The 22,149-nt window shown below is 43.1% G+C and overlaps 1 protein-coding gene across 3 annotated transcripts in view; it reads right to left on the bottom strand.

Moving 5' to 3' along the window:
- Positions 1-22,149, bottom strand: part of arap3 (ArfGAP with RhoGAP domain, ankyrin repeat and PH domain 3) — a 350,166-nt gene that overhangs the window by 134,569 nt on the left and 193,448 nt on the right. For all 3 annotated transcript variants that reach the window (XM_059650536.1, XM_059650534.1, XM_059650535.1), the window contains 6 exons: positions 18,668-18,774; positions 13,545-13,744; positions 13,309-13,394; positions 12,848-13,030; positions 9,712-9,883; positions 946-1,077 (listed from right to left, as the gene is read on the bottom strand). In XM_059650536.1, coding sequence (XP_059506519.1) covers positions 946-1,077; positions 9,712-9,883; positions 12,848-13,030; positions 13,309-13,394; positions 13,545-13,744; positions 18,668-18,774 — 880 coding nt within the window. The remainder of the gene's footprint in view (positions 1-945; positions 1,078-9,711; positions 9,884-12,847; positions 13,031-13,308; positions 13,395-13,544; positions 13,745-18,667; positions 18,775-22,149) is intronic.

Genomic DNA, 22,149 nt, shown 5'->3' on the forward strand with positions numbered 1-22,149 from the left:
CCTCCCTCACCCCTATCCCAGGCCCCAAGATGACATTCCACATTAAGCTGAGGTTCACCTGCACATCTGCCAATGTGGTATACTGCATCCACTGTACCCGGTGTGGCTTCCTCTACACTGGGGAAACCAAGCGGAGGCTTGGAGACCGCTTTGCAGAACACCTCCGCTCAGTTCGCAACAAACAACTGCACCTCCCAGTCGCCAACCTTTTCCACTCCCCCTCCCATTCTTTAGATGACATGTCCATCATGGGCCTCCTGCAGTGCCACAATGATGCCACCCGAAGGTTGCAGGAACAGCAACTCATATTCCGCCTGGGAACCCTGCAGCCTAATGGTATCAATGTGGACTTCACCAGTTTCAAAATCTCCCCTTCCCTAACTGCATCCCTTAACCAGCCCAGTTTGTCCCCTCCCCCCACTGCACCACACAGCCAGCCCAGCTCCACCCCTCCACCCACTGCATCCCAAAACCAGTCCAACCTGTCTCTGCCTCCCTAACCTGTTCTTCCTCTCACCCATCCCTTCCTCCCACCCCAAGCCGCACCCCCATCTACCTACTAACCTCATCCCACCTCCTTGACCTGTCCGTCTTCCCTGGACTGACCTATCCCCTCCCTACCTCCCCACCTATACTCTCCTCTCCACCTATCTTCTTTTCTCTCCATCTTCGGTCCGCCTCCCCCTCTCTCCCTATTTATTCCAGAACCCTCACCCCATCCCCCTCTCTGATGAAGGGTCTAGGCCCGAAACGTCAGCTTTTGTGCTCCTGAGATGCTGCTTGGCCTGCTGTGTTCATCCAGCCTCACTTTTTATTATCTTAACATTATGTATTTGAAATAAGCTTGTTGTCCTGCTTTCTCTCATCATAATCAGGTTCCAGAAAACACTTCAACTGTGTGAACATTCTGCATGTGGCCAGTATCACTGGATATCCATGACGTACCATCTTTGCATTTCTTGCTGCTGGGTAGTTTAGTCATGGCTGATGTCTTGTACAGGTATCCACAATGCAATACAGGTTGCGTGATTTCACTGTAAATGCCCATTGAAACCAAGGAGTTGGAATTTAAAGCTTCTGCAGAGAGGAGGCAAAAATCATGTTAACATCAATTTAGTCTGATGTTTCATCAGTTAGAGCTTCATGATCACAGGTAAATAAACCAGGACTCAGTCACTGAGTCATTTGGGTGTGAAAGCACTACCTGGAAATGTGATAGAGGCAGGTCTAAGTGAGACATTCATGAGTGTACTGGATGATTATTTGGATGGAAATGGTGTGCAGGAATACAGTGAAAAGGTAGGAGGTTGCCATTACATGATAGCATTGGTGCTGACACAATGGACGAAATGGTATTCTTCCACGCTGTAAACATTCTGATTGTGTGAAGTTATATCTGGCCTTTGGCATGGGAAAATATCCCAAGATGCTGCACAGGAGCGTTATCAGTTAATAAATTTCCATGGATTTCATCTTCATGAGTTATGTGTCAGAGCCTTGGAAAGCAAGCATTAAGGTTAGAATTTCTGTGCATTGTATAATGTTCAAAAGTTCCCTCTTTTGAATGAGTGTGCTTTGAATAATTTGATGAAACACAGAAAAAAATGATGTTTCCCAAAGCTGGCTACTTTTGATAAAACGGTAAGTGAAATGGGTTAGATGGTTTAGCAGCTGTTATGATCTGAAGCCAAATTACCAGATTTGTGTTACATTCTGGTTAGGGACCAATAGTTTAGTAAACTGGACAGAATGAGTGGTCCAGACAATCACAAAGAGAACAAAGTTACAGGATTCTAAGGTTTTGACCAAAGATCAATACCATGCAAAGTTAGAAGAGTAACACAATCTGCTACATAAACTTATATTGTAATTAACCTGAGACAAATATGCATTGACAAAAGTCCAAGAGAGCTTAACAAATGGCAAATACATTTTGGGCAGATCCCACCCATTTCTCAGCAACATCAAGATGTTAGTGATGCTTTGGATCATAAAACCTTATTAAAAATTGATAAGGGATTACAAATCTTAAATTTTGATGATCTGGCCTTGAAACTCTCTCAAGCACTGCTCTATAATGGAATGAAAATCACCATAATCTTAGAACAGGTGATGGGGAATTTCATCACAGTGTCATGATACCTCAGGCAAGGCATAGGCCTAGTCATCACAGAAAGTACAGGAATTAACCCTTCAAGGTCCATAGGAGGCCCAGGGTTTTCTAGCTCTGACTCCATTTCTGGAAACGAGCAAGGTGCAATGTTGGCGCAGGCTCTGTATGTACCAGGACATAGTAATGGAACTGTGTCGGGTGCTGGGTTGGACCCTGGGGGCTTCAGGAGCGGGAGGCCATCCTCTCCCAGTGAATGTGTAGCTCACAGCAGCACTCAACCTCTATGTGATTGGCTCCTTCAATGGAGAGATGGGTGACCTGTGCAGGATTTCTAAATCACGCTTCCACAAATACCAATATCATCTGTACAGGATCACACTTGTTCATTATATTTCCACACAATGAAGCCAGCATCACAGCCCGAGCAGGAGGATTCAGGAACAGAGATGGCTTCGCCCGGGGCAGGATGCTATAGAACTGTCCACAAGTGGGTTTGAGGAGGCTGCATCACAACGCTGTAGAATTTGGCAGCAGGAAGTGATCTACCCTGACAGCTGCCAGGACTCCTAAATCCTGGAGCACTGTTGTATATCTGGTGAGTATGAAGGCCCGGATACTTTACAAGGCTAGTTATGGGGGAGGGTCTATCATTGCACACACCACTGGCTGATGCAGAGCACAGGTACAATGCTGCCATGCTGTGACCAGGACTGTGGTGGAGGAGATGATGGGGCTGCTGAATCTATGGTTCCACTGCTTGGGCTGGTCTCCAGGGTGGAGGAGGATCCCTCCAGTGCAGTAATAAGTCATAGTGATACAGCATGAAAACAGACCCTTTGGTCTAAACTGGTCTATGCTGACCATGGGGCCCTCTCAACTCATGCTAATTGCCCGCATTTGGTCCATATCCCTCTGAACCCTTGATATTCACGTACCTATGAAAATGGTTTTTAAATGTTGCTATCGTACCTGCCTCAACTATTTTCTCCAGCAGCCCATTCCATATACATAGCACTGTCTGCGTGAAGTTGACCCTCAGGTCCTTCTTAAATCTATCTCCTCTCACCTTAAACCTCTGCTCTTTAGTTTTTAATTCCTCATCCCTGGGAAAAAGGCTATTTGCATTCATCTTATCTATGCCCCTCATGATTTTACACATCTCAATAAGGTCACCCCTCATTCTCCTACATTCCAAGGAATTAAGTTCTATCTTGGCTATACTCTCCCGATAACTCAGGCCTACTAGTCCTGGCAACATCGTCATAAATCTTCTTTGTACACTTTCCAATTTAACTATGTCTTTCCTACAACAGGGCGACCAAAACTGTGCACAATACTCCAAGCATGGCCTCAGCACAACTTACACAAGTGTAACATAATGTCCAACTCCTAAACTCAGTGCCTCAACCGAAAGAAGGCCAGCATGCTAAATGCCTTCTTTACCACCCTGTCTACCTGTGAGACTGCTTTCAACAAACTATGTGCTTGTACTTCTAGATCCCTCCGTTCCATAACACTCCACAGGGCCCTACCATTTACTGTACAAGTTCTACTTTCATTTGACTTTCCAAAGTGCAAAACCTCACACTTATTTGTATTGAATTGCATTTTCCAATCTTTAGCCCACTTCCCCATCTGATCAAGATCCCTCTGTACTTTTTGATAACTTTCCTCGCTATCAACAATACCTCCTAGTTTTGTGTCACAAACTTACAAATCCTGCCTTGTACAGCTGGAAGGTTAGTTTTCAGACGTTTTGTCACCATTCTAGGTAACATCATCAGTGAGCCTCCTACGAAGCGCTGGTGTTATGTCCCGCTTTCTATTTATCTGGTTAGGTTTCCTTGGATTGGTGATGTCATTTCCTGTTCTTTTTCTCAGAGGATGGTAGATTGGCTCCAAATCAATGTGTTTGTTGAGTTCTGGTTGGAATGCCATGCTTCTAGGAAATACCTTGCAAGAACTGTGACAAACACTATATTGGACAAACTGGCAGAAAGCTAGCCACCAGGATACATGAACATCAACTAGCCACAAAACGACATGACCCACTGTCACTCGTATCCTTACATACAGATGAGGAAGGACACCACTTTGATTCGGACAACACATCCATCCTAGGACAAGCCAAACAGAGACACACACGAGAATTCCTAGAAGCATGGCATTCCAGCCGGAACTCCATCAACAAACACATTGATTTGGAGCCAATCTACCATCCTCTGAGAAAAAGAACAGGAAATGACATCACCAACGCAGGAAATGTCCCAAGGAAACCTAACCAGATAAATAGAAAGTGGGACATAACGCCAGCGCTTCGTCGGAGGCTCACTGATGATGTTACCTAGAATGGTGACAAATCGTCTGAAAACTAACCTTCCAGCTCAGCGAGCAAACTCACATCCAGAACCTCAACCTGAGCTACAAATCTTCTCAAAACTCGCCTGCCTTGTACATTCACATCCAGATTATTTACATAAATTATAAATAACAAGGGTCCCTGCACCACCCCTTTTGGCACGTCACTAGTCACAGGCCTCCAGTCGGAGAAACAACCTTCAACCATCACTCAGAGATAGTAAGAACTGTCGATTCTGGAGTCAGAGATAACACAGTGTGGAGCTGGAGGCTCACAGGAGGGCGGGCAGCATCAGAGGAGCAGGAAAGCTGACATTCCGGGTTGGGACCCTTCTTCAGAAATGGAGAAGGAGGAAGGGAGCTCTCAAATAAATAGAGAGATGAGGGATGGGGCTGGGGAAGGTAGGTGGGATGGTGATAGGTGAGTGCATGTAGGCACTGGTGGGGATTGGTCAGTGAGGTGGGAGGAGTGGATATGTGGGAGAGAGGGTGGACAGGTCAAGGAGGCGGGGATGAGTGGAAGGGTTGATCATGGAATGAGGCCTGGGGTGGGGAGATTTCGAAACAAATAAAGTTCACAGTGTGACCTTCGGATTGTAGGCTTCCAAGGCAAAATTTGAGGCGCTGTTCCTCCAGTTTCTGGGTGGCATCATTGTGACACTGGCCCGTCCTGGGCCTCCACCACTGTCACAACGACACCACCTGGAAACTGGATTCACCTATCACCATCCCATCTATCTTCCCTAGCCCCAACCCTCCTCTTTCTATTTATTTCAGAGGTCCCGCCCCCCCCTCCCCTTTTTCTGAAGAAGGGTCCTGATCAAAAACATCAGCTTTCCTGCTCCTCTGATGCTGCCTGGCCTGCTGTGTTCCTCCAGGTCCACACGTTGTTATCTCTGACTCCAGCATCGGCAGTTCTTATTATCTCTAAGTGATGGTTGAAGGTTTTGCTCGGATTGGAGGCCTGTGACAAGTGGTGTGCCACAAGGGTTGGTGCTGGGATTTGTGTTATCTTCAATCATCACCCTCTGCTTCCTACCATTGAGACAATGTTGAATCCAAATAGCTAGCTTTTCCTGGAACTCAGGTGACTTAACCATCATGACTAGCCTACTGCCCAGACAGAGTATGCCATATTATCCTGGTTTGTTGTGTTCTGCACAATTAGACCAGGCAATGGGGTGATGCCATTAACGAGGCATTTAGCAATCAGTACATCCCCTCAACTGGCAACTGGACACTGTCCTGTGAGTAGTTTGCTGTTTGTGAAATGCATAAAAGATGGAGCAAGGTGTTCCTCATGTTGAGGTAAATGTCCAATTCTGCCACAAATCTCCCCGTCATCCCCATCACATAGATCTCAAAAGATTCGACTGATATCATCAACCTGTTGCTGGACCAAAACTGTGGAACCCTACCTTAACATCATTCTGGGTGTCCATATGTCATATGGACTGCAGCAGTTCAAGAAGGCAGCTTACCACCACCTCCTCAAGGGCAATCAGAATCATAGAATCCCTCTCATGTGGAAACAGTCTACTTGACCCACTGTACCCACACTGGCCCTCTGAACAGCATCCCACACAGAACAACCCTGTCGCTGTAACCCTGCATTTCCTATGGTTAAACTACCATCCCTACATACTATAGATAATTCAGCATGGCCAGTCCACATAACCTACACAGCTCTGGTGGTGCTCACATCCACAAAAGGATAAAGAAAATGCCTGAATTTCCCAGAGTTTGAACAACTCCTCATTTAATTTTGGTGTCAAAGCCTGGGTGTCTCATCAAACAATTCTGTTAACCCTGTAACATTACATCCTTATCACTGATACGACTGAACAAAAGCACTTTTTCTTTTCAATTATTAGTCACCAATTAATTCTCAGTTAGCTGAATCAGTTTTATCTTCTTGCTTAATATTTATGTTGCTTTTACTATTGTGAGTCAACCGACAACAGGTGGACTGCCGCGGTTCAGGAAGGCAGATTACCACCACTTTGAGGGTAACTAGGGATAAGCAGGAAATGCTGGCCCAGCCAGAGGTGCCCACATCCCGCAAAATGAACAGTGAAAAACTCTGATGAAGGGTCTAGGCCCGAAACGTCAGCTTTTGTGCTCCTGAGATGCTGCTTGGCCTGCTGTGTTCATCCAGCCTCACATTTTATTATATAGTGAAAAACTAAAGTACAATCTAAGGAGGTTCTTTTTCTCAGCTGTTGCCTCTTTACTATTTGGGATCTTTCATTTTCCAAATGTACTTAATATTGTTGTTGCTGCTATTGTTTCCAACCTATATTCCAAATTATGTTCTTGTCAGCAGTCTTTTGAAGAGCTGCTGAAACATCAGTTACAGTCTAAAGTTTTTGAGAAGATTTGCAGCTCAGGTTGTGGATGAGGTTGTAGACTTGCTCACTGAGCCGGTGTGTTTGATTGCATGCGTTTTGTCACCCTGCTAGGTAAAACAGTCAGTCCGCCTCTGGTATGTGTTGGTGGTCTGTCCTGCTTTTTATTTATTTGATTCGGTTTGCTGATGTGGTTGGCATCACTTCTGGTTCTGTTTTTCAGTGAATTGTATATCGGTTCCAATACAATGTTGTTTGTTCATGGAGTTCCAGTTGGAATGCCAGGCCTGCAGGAATTCCCTGGCATGTCTCTGTTTGGCTTGCGCTATTCTGGATGTATTGTTCCAGTTGAATTCATGTCCTTCTTTGACCATGTGTAGATTAGGTTAGATTCCCTAAAGGGTGGAAACAGGCCCTTCAGCCCAACAAGTCCACACTGCCCCTTGGAGCATTTCACCCAGACCCATCCCCCTATAACCCTCACACCCCTGAACACTACAGGCAATTTAGCATGGCCGATCCATCTAGCCTGCATAATAATAAAATGTGAGGCTGGATGAACACAGCAGGCCAAGCAGCATCTCAGGAGCACAAAAGTTGACGTTTCAGGCCTAGACCCTTCATCAGAGCTTTTATTAATGAACTGTTCGAGCTCCTCTGGGGAGCAAGAGGCGGCGCCGATACAGTCATCAATGTACCGGAGGAAGAGGTGGGGTTTGGGGCCTGTGTAGGTGCGGAAGAGGGACTGTTCCACGTAACCTACAAAGAGGCAGGCATAACTGGGGCCCATGCGGGTGCCCATGGCCACCCCCTTAGTCTGTAGGAAGTGGGAGGAGTCAAAAGAGAAGTTGTTGAGTGTGAGGACGAGTTCAGCTAGGCGGATGAGAGTGTCGGTGGAGGGGGACTGCACATCTTTGGACTGTGGGAGAAAACCGGAGCATTCGAAGGAAACCCACGCAGGCATGGGGAAAATGTGCAAACTCCGCTCAAACAGTTACCTGAGGCTGGAATTGAACCCGGGTCCCTGGCGCTGTGAGGCTGCAGTGCTAACCACTGAGCCACCGTGCCGCCCCATCGTGTACTGAGACCAGCGAGAATGTGTCTTGTCCGTTGGTGGCTAATTGGTGTTTATGTATCCTTATTGTCAGTTTTCTTCCAGCTTGGAAATGAATACATCAGGATATTATTCAAATGAGCCACACCACACTGCAGCAACCCAGAACTGTGCAAAGCAGAACGGAAGCACTTATACTGAGCTTTTAAATGGAATGGATATCCAAAAAGCACAACCATCCGCTGTTACACTCGCCACAGACCACAACAAGAAGACACAACATGGCTAGACACACTATTCGCTCTACTATACATCAGAGACAGATCAGAGGTATGTCTACTCAGACCCCTAGGTATCAGAGTAGCCCACAAAGGAACAACCACCCTGTGACAGCTACTGACGAACTTTAAGGATTCCATTCTCACAATCAATAAAACTAACATAATATACAAAGATATCATACAAGGTCTGTGAGAAACATTACACAGGCCAAGCTGGAAGAAAACTGACAATAAGGATACACAAACATCAACTAGCCACCAACAGACATGACCAATTCTCACTGGTCTCAGTCCACACGGACAAAGAAGGACATGAATTCAGCTGGTGCAACACACCCATAACAGCACAAATCAAACAGAGACCAGGGGATTCCTGGAGGCCTGGCATTCCAACTGGAACTCCGTCAACAAATACATTGTACTGGACCTGATGTACAAACCACTGAAAAACAGAACCCGAAGTGAAGCCAATCACTCTATATAAACAGCAGGTGGAACAAACACCAATGCTTCACGGGAGATGCTCTGACAATGTTACCTAGCACGATGACAAAACGTTTGCAATCATACCCACCGGCTCAGTGAGCATGTCTACAACCTCATGGACTTCAATCATTCAATAAGAGGCTCACAACTACCTTTACATGGCAGCTTGGAAGTGGCAGTAAATAACACCTGGCCAATGATGACTTTTCCAAAAATTAATGATCAATGATTAATTCATTTAATTTATTCCTATCAGAAGGAAATGTCGGCTACATGCCTCTCAAGATGGCACTGTCAACACCATAGGTAGTGTTTGGCCAACTAAGCCCATTCGCTCCAGGCTGGCTTCATCCTTTTCTCTCTCCTTTTCTTTTTTTATCTTCTCTTTCTTCTCTTTTTTCTCTTCGTCTTCCTGACATCGCGGGCAGATCAGGGAGGTGGTGGTGTATGATACAGGGGCTCCTGGTTGCAGTTGGCTGGAAATCTCTTGGTGGCAGAGTCAGGTCATCGACTGCTACAGTATGCCCTGCTACAGGGGATCTTTGCTTAAGTAGGCCCAGAGCAGAGAGGTTTGGAGGTGGCAAAGGATTGGTACTGGAGTGAGGGTCTCCTGACTTCAGTAGGCCCAGAGTGGGGATTCTTGATGATGCTGATTAGAAAGTGGCAGCATGAGGACCTGGGGTCTGCTGGGGCATCAGTGTCATCATTGCTGCACACAGAGCAGGAACTCATTGAGGTCAAACTTGGAGAGATATTGCAGAAGCATGGAGCTGTGTTTAGGACACCAGTTGAAGAAGATGAATTCCATTTAAATACTTTCATATTCTTTTTGTAATTTAAAATGGTGCTGGATTTTTTGTTAATTATTCATTCACGGCATGAGGGTGTGATTGTGGTGGCAAAACATTGTTGACCGTATTTTCCTAGACATAGGTGACAATAAAATCATTCATTCACATGCTATAGCACCGGACCTGATAAGACTGGCCCAGTACGCATGAACATGATAAAAATAATCACTTCTCCAATACATCTTAACACGTTTATTTGATTACTTGTTTTCTATCATACCTGAGCTCCTCGATGACGAATGCTGCATTCCAGATGGATATGTTGGGCTTTGGGGAGACACAGGGAACATTTCAGAGGCATCTATGTCAATAAAACTCATTCTGCTGGCTTCAGTGAAGATCTGAATCACCGTCTGCAGGAGGTTAGGACTGCTGACCGCTGAAGAAAGAGCCTATGAAACAAGAACATCAAGTTCAATCTTCCTTCAGAAGACCTGCATTAATGGTGACAAGCCATGCAAGCTATTAGGATGCAGCAGTGTACTGAACAGCTCATTAAAACCAGGAGATAAGCTTTTATCCAAAGTAAAACAAGCAAGTCCTAATGTATTAGCCAGAACTGCAGATGCTGGAGTCAGAGATAACAAAGTGTGGAGCTGGAGGAACACAGGAGGCCAGACAGAAATTGAAGAAGGGTCCTGACCCGTAACGTCAACTTTCCTGCTCCTCTGAAGCTGCCTGGCCTGTTGTGTTCCTCCAGCTCCACACTTCGTTATCTAAGGCCTAATGTATTCCTTCATTTAACTGCCCTTAGCAGATCACATATCTCTGATTTTTGCCAGCTGAACAGTGCAAAAGTTTGAGTTCACGGCTTGTCTGTTTGGGAAAAGGGCATAAAGGAACTTCACCTCAAGGCATTGTCAGCTAGCTGGGGAAGGGTCACCTGATCAGCGACCGGACGTAGGGATACAGCTGACTGATTACCTGTTTCAGTTGATCCTTGGATGTGTAAATAGCTTAATTTGTGATTGTAAGCCTTAAATGGGTAAGATGTTTGCAGTATATCGAGGTGCAGTTTGATTTAATGAAAAAGACATTAGGTATATCCCATTGTTAGAACTGTCATGGGTTCTTGATATCCAGAGAAAACCTGACAGACAAGGGAAAGTGGAATCAGAGCCTACAGCTCTCAGGTTCACTCCTTCCCACCGCCACAATCTCTCTCATCAACTTTAAAATGACCTTATCAATAGTTCAACTGCTTGTTGTGCCATGATGATCTTCATTGCACTCGGCCATGCTGATTTATTCATGAAACACTGATTCAGAAACAAATATAGTGACTACATTAAAATGACATGGGCAGATGTGGTGCAGGAACTTGCAGCTTCTCAGAATTTAAACACACTACTTTCCGTTCCTTGCATATCGCCAAGAAGTAACTCCCCCTGTATTAATTATGTCAGAAATCACACAACACCAGGTTATAGTAAAACAGGTTTATTTAAAAACACATGCTATTGGAGCATCACTCCTCCTTCAGGTGTTGGTAAGAGAGATGCTATCTGACACAGAACTTATAAGTAAAAAATCAAAGGGTCACATCACTGATGAGGAGGCATTAAACAAACTAAAGATGCTGTTAAATCTTTAATCAGATATTAGGTTTTAATTGATCAATATGTATATGTAAATCCTGAATTCCTTTCAAGTCACTGCCCTGAGAGAAATAAAGAATTTATCAGTGTAAAGAAGGGGTGTTGGGTCAGACGATGCATGTTAGGTGTGAGATCTTGTTTAAAATCTGTTTATGTTCTGGTTTGGAGTCAGGCTGATTTCATGATATAATAATTTAAGAGGGTAATAACATTCAAGGTCATGGGTCTAGTGTGGGAAAGTGAAACTAATTGAGGTAGTCGTGGTAATGAGCTAAAGGGCCTCTTCCGAATTCTGTGATTCTGTGGCTTGTGGAGACAGTGTGAGTAGCAACAAAGTAGATTTTGTGGCAATTTCCCAAATGTACCTAATGTTGCCAAGATACAGCAAAAGAATCCATAGATGCTGTTTAAATCACAAATAAATGAACATCTTGATGCTATTAGTTAATAAATAAAGTCAGAAGTCACATGAAACCACATTACAGTTGAACAGATTTATTTGAAATCACAAGTTTTCAGGTGATGTGATGAAGGAGCAGCGCTCTGAAAGCTTATGATTTCAAATAAACCTGTTGGACTATAACCTGGTGTCATGTGGCTCCTGACTTGAAAGCATAGAACCATAGAAAATAGGCGCAGAAGTAGCCATTCAGCCCTTCAAGTCTGCACCACCATGCAATATGATCATGGATGATCATGCAATTTCAGTATCCCATTCCCACACTCTCCCATACTCCTTGATCCCTTTATCCACAATAGTCATGTCTTTCTCTCTCTCTTGATTACAGCTAATGAACTAACCCCACCAGCTTCTGGTGCGAGAGAACTGCACAGGTTTACAATCTGAGAAATTCTTCCTCATTTCAGTCCTGAATGGTTTATCTCTATTCTTAGACTGTGATCACTTTTTGTGGATTTCCCCAACATTGGTAACATTCTTCCTGCATCTAACCTGTCCAGTCCCATCAGTTTTTTTATGTTTCGATGTGATCCTCCTTCATTGTTCTAAATTCCAGCAAATACAAACCCAGTCAATCCAGTCTTACTTCATATGACAGTCCTGCCATCCTGGGAATTAATCTAGTGAACCTTCACTGTATTCTGTCAATAGCAAGAATGTCCTTCCTCAGACTAGGACGCCAAAACTGTATCCAACACTCAAAGTGTGGCCTCAGCAAGGCCCAGTATAACTGCAGTAAGACATCCTTATTCTGATACTGAAATCCAGAAGGCCATGATGCCATTAGCTTTTCTTACTGCCTGCTGCACCTGCATGCTAACCTTCAGTGCTGTTCCACCATGACACCCAGGTCTCATGACACCTCTCCTTTTCCGAAACTGCCACCATTCAGACAATAAATAATCTGCTTTCATTTTTTTGTGACCAAAGTGGATAACCTCACATTTATCCACATTATATTGCATTTGCCAGTATTTGCCCACTCAGCCAGTCTGTCCATATCAGCCTGCAGTCTCTTAGCGTCATCCTCAATGCACACACTGCCACCCAGCTTACTGCCATCTGCAAATTTGGAGATATTGCATTCAATTCCTTCATCCAAATCGTTAATGTATGTTATGAACAGCTGGTGTCCCAGCGCTGAACCATGTGGTACCCCAGTCATCACTGCCCGCCTTTCTCCACCTCAGTCCAAGACTGGTATCTCCACATCTTTTATAAATGAATGATTGATATATCTTGACATCTGATGACTGAGTGCACTGACGGGGAAAACATAACAAATCAGGAATGTTTACCTTAATCAGTTCATTCTGTGTTGCAAATTTGGGATGAGGTCCTCTGAAAGTGCCATCTCTATATTTTAATTTAATGAATTCCCTCCGCCTTTCTATAGTGGCATCTGTATCCAACTCCTCTCCTGGAGTCACCCGTGCAGCCCAGAACCGATTTGCTTTATCATTCCCTAAATCAATGAAAAGCTGTAAGAGAAACGAAAGGCAATGCTTGTTCAATAATGATATCACAAAATATTTTTTATGTAATCATCAAATTTTTACATTACTTAAGAACTAATAAAGTGGTACAAGTTGTATTACTTTTATGACAGAGTCTTGTGCTGACATTTGTGATTCCACAATTTCAACTTTCTGCCTCACTCAATAACTATCCTTTATTGCTGTTCCTGTATTTTGGCTTGAGTTGAGTGAGCAATCCGTTCTAAAAATATATCAAATATTAAAAGTGATAGTCCTCTGACCTGTACAATTTCATTGCTCCATATACTTGTGTCCAGTTTCAAACTTTGTACTTTTGACATGGTTGTTCCTAAGCCTCGATGCTCACCTGGAAAAAGCAAAAAGAAACATGAGTAATCATTGCTTCAACTGAAAAATCCATACCCTCCTCCAAAATATATTAAAATTATATTCAGGCAGGTTGAAATTATTGTTTGAATCCTGAGAGGTAATTTGGTAATAGCTGTTGACAATTTACCTGCACATTTCTTACAGATAACAACGCAAAGGTTAATAGATGCCCAGTCAGGATTCTGTGCTTTGCAGTCTGCACATGCTCTGTTCGACTTGTTAGACCAGATCTTCTCAGCCACCTCATAATCAGACAGAGTCTCGGCAATCGAGTCCTGAAGTGCCTCGATCCATTCTTTCTTCTCTCGTTCAGATTCTGCTGCAAAACTGCACCATTCAAAAGCACAAAAATTATTACAATAACATTGCAATTAAATCTATTACTTGATTCAATTCAGCCTGCCTTTGTCTCCTTGCAGTGAAATCTCAAAATGAAATTTTATGACCAGGAAAGATAGCAATGAGGGTCAAGTCCATTAGCTAGGTGAATAGGTGTTCCTTTTCATTTGACCCAATTGAGAAACCACAATTAATTCGAGTCAATCATACAAGAGACTTTCAGGCAACGTAGAAATCAAGTTTGGTCAAGATTTTATTCACATAAATATCTTTTAAACCCTGCAAACTTATTCAGTATACAATTTCAGGTTGCTTTGTCTCATTTTGTGCAAATTTCTCAAGAAAAATATTACATAAAACTTTTAGAAATTTCTTTCCCTTTTATGTTTTTGTGTTGATGTACATTCTATGCAATTCTAAAGTTCAATACATAAATGCAAGCCAAGTATTCTGTTTGAACATAATCTATGACAAAGCTAGTTACAAAGAGTACTGTGGTATAATAGGTTAATGACTGGCATGCTAATAGCTAGATTGTATTTCGATGATAAAAGTTGATGCCATATCTCATGAACCTGGCATCGGTGGTTCTGCGAGAATCCTGTGAAAGACATCTCTGGAAATAATGCCAATATCCAATAATCATTCATTAGCTTGCATCAATATGACTTCCAGCTATAAAAGTCAGAGGAAGTAATAGCAAAGGGTTTTATCATATTGTATATGGGTAATCCCGTAGTCTAGTAATTCAGAGACCCAGGTTGTTTCATGGTAAACTGGGTTTAAATACCACTATAACAGACAGTGAAATTTGAATTCAATTAACACAGGAATCAAAAATCTAGTGACAACCATGGGCTGAGTTTCAACTTTTTAGGCAGTGGCGTTTTTCTTAGAGGGTTTCTCGCTGACACATCTAATGAGATCTCTTGCCATATGGTACTAACTTGCCTCATTAACTAACCTGGCTCAATAGCACGCTACTGGACTGATTCTAGCCTCATCTTGCCTCGTGCTTTTCCCTGACTGTGGCTGAGACAATCTGAAATTGACCAGCATTTCTGGCACCAGTGCCATCTTTACAAGGCTGTTGAGCATGCAGACAAGCTTTCTTAGTCCAGAGCTGCCCTGCATAGTTCCTGACATTTGTCCCTGACGTGGCAGGCAGGTGGATATTAGTGCTATGCTGTGTGAGCAGGAACCTGGACGTCCTGTTTTGCTTTTCTTTACTCAATACCAGGATGAGGACATTGTTGGCTAGGTAGCGTTTATTGCCCATGCCTAATTGCCTAGACGGCAGTTGAGAGTCAGCCACATTGCTGTGGGCCTAGAGTCATATGATAAGGATGGCAGCTTCCATCCCTAAAGGACATTAGTGAACCAGATGGATCTTTCCAATAATTGATTCATGGTCATCATTAGATTCTTAATTCCACAATCTGCCATGGCAGGATGCAAAGCAGAATGTTATCTGGGTCTCTGGATTAACAGTCCAGGGATAACACCACTAGACCACCACCTCCTCATGTGGGATGGGGTGATTTGGAGGTAGGATGTCCTCTTTCCTGGGTCCAGCAGTGAGGCCCATGCCTAGCCTGTTCCAAAAGTGTCCTCTGGGTCAGTGTAGTCTCAGCATCTGGAGGAATGCCCAGTGCTGTAGGAAGAAGGTGAGGGGAGGCAATGGCCTTGTGGTATTATTGCTGGACTGTTAATCCAGACACACAGATAACATTCTGGCAACTTTGTTTGAATCCTGTCATGGCAGCATGTGGAATTTGAATTCAATAAATATTTGGAATTAAGAATCTAATTATAACCGTGAATCCAAAGTTGATTGTCAGGAAAAACCCATCTGGTTCACTAATGTCCTTTAGGGAAGGAAACTGCCATCCTTACTGGTCTGGCCTACATGTGACTCCAGGTCCACAGCAATGTGGTTGACTCTTAACTGTCGTCTGGACAATTAGGGATGAGCAATAAATGCTGCGTAGCCAGTGATGTCCTCATCCAGTGAATGAATAAAGAAAAAAAAATCCCTTAAACTCAGTAGCAGCAGCATGTGCCAGCTAGAAGATGCGCCATAGAAATTAAATTCATGATTGCTATCACCTACCTAAAGTATGTGGTTGGCAGTGGTTCAAGAAGGCAGCTCATCACCAACTCCTCAAAGGACATCTAAGATTAGACAAACAATGCTGATCCAGTCAGCAATGTCTATGTCCCATTGATGAATGAAAAATAAGTTTCCAGAACCCAGTTCTTATCTATTGGTGGCAACAGTCTATGAGCCTTTCATTGAGGACCCAAAGACAATGCTAAAGGTGAAAAGTCTTTGCCCCAGATTTGAGGATCATCCTATAACATTATACCTAGCCACTAGTCATCATGAGAGTACTGTGACAGCTGACTAGAAGGTAATGCAGAGAACTTCAGAGAGCGTCTTCCCTCTGTTCCAGCACCTGGATCCCAGAGGCAACCATGACCGAAATGTGTATTGAAAATGCACTCGGAAACCAGGAAGAGATCAGAGGCTCCTTTGTACAGTCAGCAGCTGTACTGACAATATTTAAATATGTCTCGAGATGATTAGGAATCTACTAAATATGAAGTGGTCATCCTATTATACAAAATAATAATAACAATATTCTTCTGATTTGGCACCAGTTATTTTTGAAGGTGGGAGGATCCCTAAAAAGAGGCATAAACAAGCAAAACTTGGAGTTAGAGGGAATTGTTGCTACATGAATTGATGTTTCATGTGTGAAAACACATTACCATCAAACTTTTCCTGTCATTGGTGCAGAATGTCTCAGGAGTGAGCATTGTAGATGGCTTTCAACCCCAGCTTGAACATTGAAAGAGATACTACTCCAAACAAAAGCTTTTAATGAACAAGAGAACACTTGTGAATATTAATCAATGTTTGCGTGTAAGGTTCCAGAACACAAAAGGTAATTTTGGACTGCCAATATAATGGTCAATGGTGACAAGACATGTTTAAATTGGACACATATGCAGCTATCTCCATTCTTTCAAATATCACACTTGTCTCTGGTCATTTGTTAACATTACCCAAGGGTTGAATTCTACTGAAGATACAAGGCCAGAAGGCTGTTTGGAATTAATGCAAGAAAAATTATTTCAGTGAAGTCCATGATGTGATCTATAATGAGAAATTCTCCTGCAGAGTCTTTATGGACTTACATCCTCAAGCTGAATCAGCGAAACAAGCTGAAGATGGACCTCGGACAGTATGTCCATAGATTTCTGTAGGCAACAGGTCAGGTTAATAAGGTTGCGAAAGCATATGGGCCGCTTGTCTTTATTAGTCGTATCACAGGGTCATTGATGTGTGAAGCACAGTAAAAGGCCCTTTGGCCTTTCGGGTTTACTCCGGTCAGAAGCAACCACATAACTATTCTAATCTCATTTTTGCAGCATTTGGCCCATAGCCTTTTTGGCCTTGGAAATTCTTAAATGTTTTGAGAGTTTCTGCCTCCACCACCCAAATAGGCAGTGAGTTCCAGGATCACCTTCTGAGTGAAAAACAAAATGAACTGGAAAGGCTGGGACATTTTCCCTAAAGTGTAGAAGGTTGAGGGTAACCTTATCGAGGTTTATAAAATCATGATGGACATAGATAGGTGAATGACAAGTGTATTTCCCCTAGGGTGGAGGAGTTCAAAACTAGGGGGCATATTTTTAAGGTGAGAGGAGAATTTTTAAAAAGGGCATAAGGAGCAACTTTTTCACACAGAGGGTGGTTCATCTATAGAATGAACTGCCAAAGAAAGTGGTGGATGCAGGTCCAGTTACAATGTTTGAACGACATTTAAATATGTTCATGAATAGGAAAGGTTGGAGGGATATGGGCCAAGCTTAGTTGGATGGGGCTAGTTTGGTTGTGGAGGATGGTCGGCGTGAACTGGTTTGACCAGCTGTTTCCATACTGTATGACCCTTTGACTCTGTGACTTCCTCTAAACTTCCAGCCTCTAAGCTTAAATCCATGGTCCTTGGTCATTGATCCCTGCACCAAGGGGAGCAGATTAGAAGAGCAGGGACGCAGTGTTGAAATACATAAAATTTAGGTTAGCCACAGCTGGAGCATTACATCCAGTTCTAGTCACCACACTACAGGCAGGAAAGGGGAGCAGATGAGATTCTCCAGAATGCTACCTGGGCTGGGGCATTTTATCGATGAGGAGAGGCTGGGTGAGCTTAGGTTCTTTTCTTTGAAGCAAAGAAGGCTGGGGTGGCTAGGGTGATTATTGTGATTGAGGTTATAAAACTATGCCCCTAGTTACAGAATCACCAACCGGTGAAAATACTTTGTCCTCATTGTTCCTGTCTGTTCCTGTTAATATTTTGAAGATTTCTATCAGATCACGGCTCTCACACTCAACCAAAAGTGAATTTTCAGAGTCTGCCACCAACTTTATGGGATCAAGCTGAATTGCAAAACCAGTGAACATCAAACATTTTCCATCACTTTTCACAGTCAACAAACACCATTGCTTTAATGTAGAGCATAGAACATAGAAGACTGGAGCACAGGAACAGGTTCTTCGGCCCACTATGTCTATGCTGATCATGATGTCATTCTACAGCGACACTTGGGACAAGATTGAGTTTGGCAACAGCAACAGACTTTCAATACAATTAAGAATGTGCTTTGTTTTCATATGATCCAGGAGCATAAGTAGGCCATTTTGTCTCACAAATCTGCTCCACCATTTAACAACATCATGGCTGATCTGATCGTAACATCAACTCCACATTCTTATCTACCCCCAATAAACTTTCAATCCCCTGTTTATCTCAAACCTGTCAACAGCTCCATGTGAGCTCCACACCCTGTTAAACTGTGACAATAGAAATAGCAGAGACAATACAATACAAAATGACTTACCTGAAGGTTTTAAAAGGAGTAATTATCTCAAAGCTTTTACGATTATTATCACGAATCGTAGCTCCCTGTACTTCAATCATTGTGATTCCAATCCCAGTTTTAAAACTCTGCCAGAAAAGACAATGTGCTGGTATCAGTTTGCTGCACAATCCCGATAATTTAAGATTTGTTCTCACATTTTCAACACGTATCAATCAAGCACTGAATATCCTTGAGGTCTTGAAAATCTGTACTGTAGTTTTAAACTGTCAGGAAATAGTTTTTAGATAATTACAAATTAACCTTCTCAGAGATGTTATTGCACACCTCTGGAGCTGGTAGGACTCTGAAGAGCACCACAAGAGATATCAAGAAACAGCTTTTATTCTAAAAATCACAAATTGCTGGCAGGAGTTAACATTTTTCCTGAAGGATTTCAATAGTTAATAAACCTAAGGAATTAAATTTATACAATGCAATATTCAAATCAAAGCCCTCTGCCCACTAGCTTCATAAAATTATTAAACCCAGATCTTCCAGTTGCTTTCAGAGATAATGTGAACTGCAGATGCTGGAGAATTCAAGATAACAAAGTGTGAAGCTGGATGAACACAGCAGGCCAAGCAGCATCTTATGCTCCTGAGATGCTGCTTGGCCTGCTGCGTTCATCCAGATTCACACTTTGTTATCTTCCAGTTGCTTGATATTTTAATATGTCATTTTGCTTTCATGCTAAATTTTCAATCCTTGGCCAACTGCAGTATTTTAGCCCATTTCAATTCAAACTGGAGGAACAGCACTGATTTCCCACTTAGCAGTTTACAGTCTTCAGGGCTCAATATTGAGTTCAACAACTTCACAATGTGAACACTGTTCTTCATTTTGAAGTCCATCCACCCGATTCCTCATTTGTATTGATTTGCTCTCAGCATTCCATTAATAACGTCTCATTAATACAAACTGTCCATCTATAGGTCTTCTCCACTGTTAGTACAACTCCCTTCGCCTTTTGCTCTGCACATCCTCTGCATCACCACCTGCTCCTCTTCCTTTGTCAACAGTGTGAAAGCCACAGCTTTTTCAAGCCATTTCAGTTCTCAAGAAGAATCAAACATTGGGCTCAGAACATTAATGTTGATTCTCTTTTCACAGATGTTGCCAGATCTGTGGTGTTTCTCCAGCACATTTTTGTGTTTTTTTTTGCTTCAGATCTTCAGCATCCTCAATCCTTTGCTTTTCCTGGTACGTTCTTTACTGATATTACTTAGCAAAACAGTGAAAGATTGTGGTGATAAGGGAGCAGGGGGCAAATTGGGAGATGTGTCGTAGGACAGGGAGATGATTTTTTGGGTGACTGACGAGTGGACCAACAAGTTTTTTGGAGGTATGAAAGAGGACAGAATGATGTGTTTGATGGTGGCAGCATAATGGAGGTGGCAGGAATGGTTGAGAATGAGCCATAGATACAGAAGAGGGTGGAATCAAAGGTGAGGGTGAGGAGACATCTATCATGGTTCTGAAAGGGAGGAGATGGGTGAGAGCAGTACTGCATGAATTAGATCCATCAGAATGGACAACCCTGTTATATAAGCTACTGAGAGTCCTTGGTTCAGCAGGAAAGACACCCATCCCAACACCCACAAACGAAGCTGCATTAGAACATTATTCCAACGAGCCACCACACACTGCAGCACAGAGGAACTGCGCAGAGCAGAAGAAAATCACCTATACAGCGTATTCAAAAAGAATGGGTACCCTATGAACACAGTCCGCCGATTCCTCAGCAATAAACCCAAACAAACTGACAAAATGGGCTCAGAAACCATAACCACTCTCCCCTACATCAAAGACATTTCCGAAATGACTGCCAGACTACTCGGATCTCTTGGCATCAGGGTAGCCCACAAACCCACCAACACACTAAAACAGCAGCTAATGAACTTAAAAGACCCTATACAGACAACAAATAAAACGAACGTCATCTACAAAATACCTTGCAAGAACTGTGACAAACACTACACTGGACAAACTGGCCGAAAGCTAGCCACCAGGATACCTGAACATCAACTAGCCACAAAACGACATGACCCACTATCACTCGTATCCTTACATACAGATAAGGAAGGACACCACTTTGATTGGGATAACACATCCATCCTAGGACAAGCCAAACAGAGACACGCACGAGAATTCCTTGAGGCATGGCATTCCAACCGGAACTCACTCAGACAGTTACCTAATTGAGCCTTGGTCCCTGGTGCTGTGAGGCAGCAATGCTATCCACTGAACCATCATGTTGTGCCCAGAGTGTTTACCCAAGATTAACTAGTCCTAGTCTCTGAATGTTTTATTCACAGCAGACAAGGCTGAGAGGTTCTGATTGAAGGTAGCAAGATTGAAGTGAGCCAGAAGAATAGCAGAGCTGTGGTGGTTGAAGATTCTGTTGTAAGTGGAACAGGTAGGTATTTCTGGAACTGCAAGAGAGGCTCCAGGATGGGATGCTGCCTCTCTGGTGTCAAGGTCAGGGATGTCCCCGAACAGCTTCAAAGTGTTCTTAAGGGGAATGGGGAACAGACAGAGACTGTGATGCATGTTTGTATCAATGACACAGTTTAAAAAAAAATGAGGTCCTGCAAGCATATCTTATGGAGCTAGAATGTAGATTAAAGAATAGGATCTAAAAAGGTAGCGTATCCATGTATCGCCTGTGTTGCCACACACTAGTGAGTACAGTAGTCAGTCCAGATGATTGTGTGACTGGAGAAATGGTGCAAGACGTGAGGGATTTAGATTTCTGGGACATTAGGACTGTTTTTGGATGCATTGGGACCTGTACAAGATGCATGGGTTCCACCTGAACCAGACTGGGACAGCATCCTTCTCGGAACATTTGCCAGAGCTGTTGGATAGAGTTTAAACTAACTTGGCAGTGAGGTGGGAATTAGACAGAGGATTCAACAAGGGGAGATGAATGACCAAAATTAGAGGAGGCAGTAAACGAGTCAAGAAGGCACAGATATTATAGGCCAGTTGAGGCACAAGGGAATTTAGTAAGATTGGATCGTTTATGTTTTAATGCAAGGAGGTCTGACAAATATGGCAGATAATTTGAGAGCAAAATTAATAGTCAGGGGTCTGATGCTATTGCTGTCACTGAGACTTGGCTTAGAGAGGGTCAGCTCAATATACAAGGCCACAGAGTCTTCAGGCAAGACAGGGAAGGAGGTAAAAGAGGAGGATGGGGTGTCACAGTTTTGATCAGGGAAACAATTACAGCAGTAAGGTGGGATGAAATATTAGAAGGCTTCTCAAATGAAGTTACATGAATAGAACATAAAAACAAAAAAGGAGCCTTCACTTCATTGGGAGTGCACTATAGATCCCATAACAGGCTGAGAGAAATAGGACAGCCGGTAAGAAGACAAATTTCAAAGACGTATAAAACTAATTGGTAGTACCAGTAGATATTTCAACTTCTCTAGCATTAACTGAGGTAGTCGTAG

Source organism: Stegostoma tigrinum, chromosome 13, assembly GCF_030684315.1.
Source record: "Stegostoma tigrinum isolate sSteTig4 chromosome 13, sSteTig4.hap1, whole genome shotgun sequence".
Taxonomy (NCBI): Eukaryota; Metazoa; Chordata; class Chondrichthyes; order Orectolobiformes; family Stegostomatidae; genus Stegostoma; species Stegostoma tigrinum.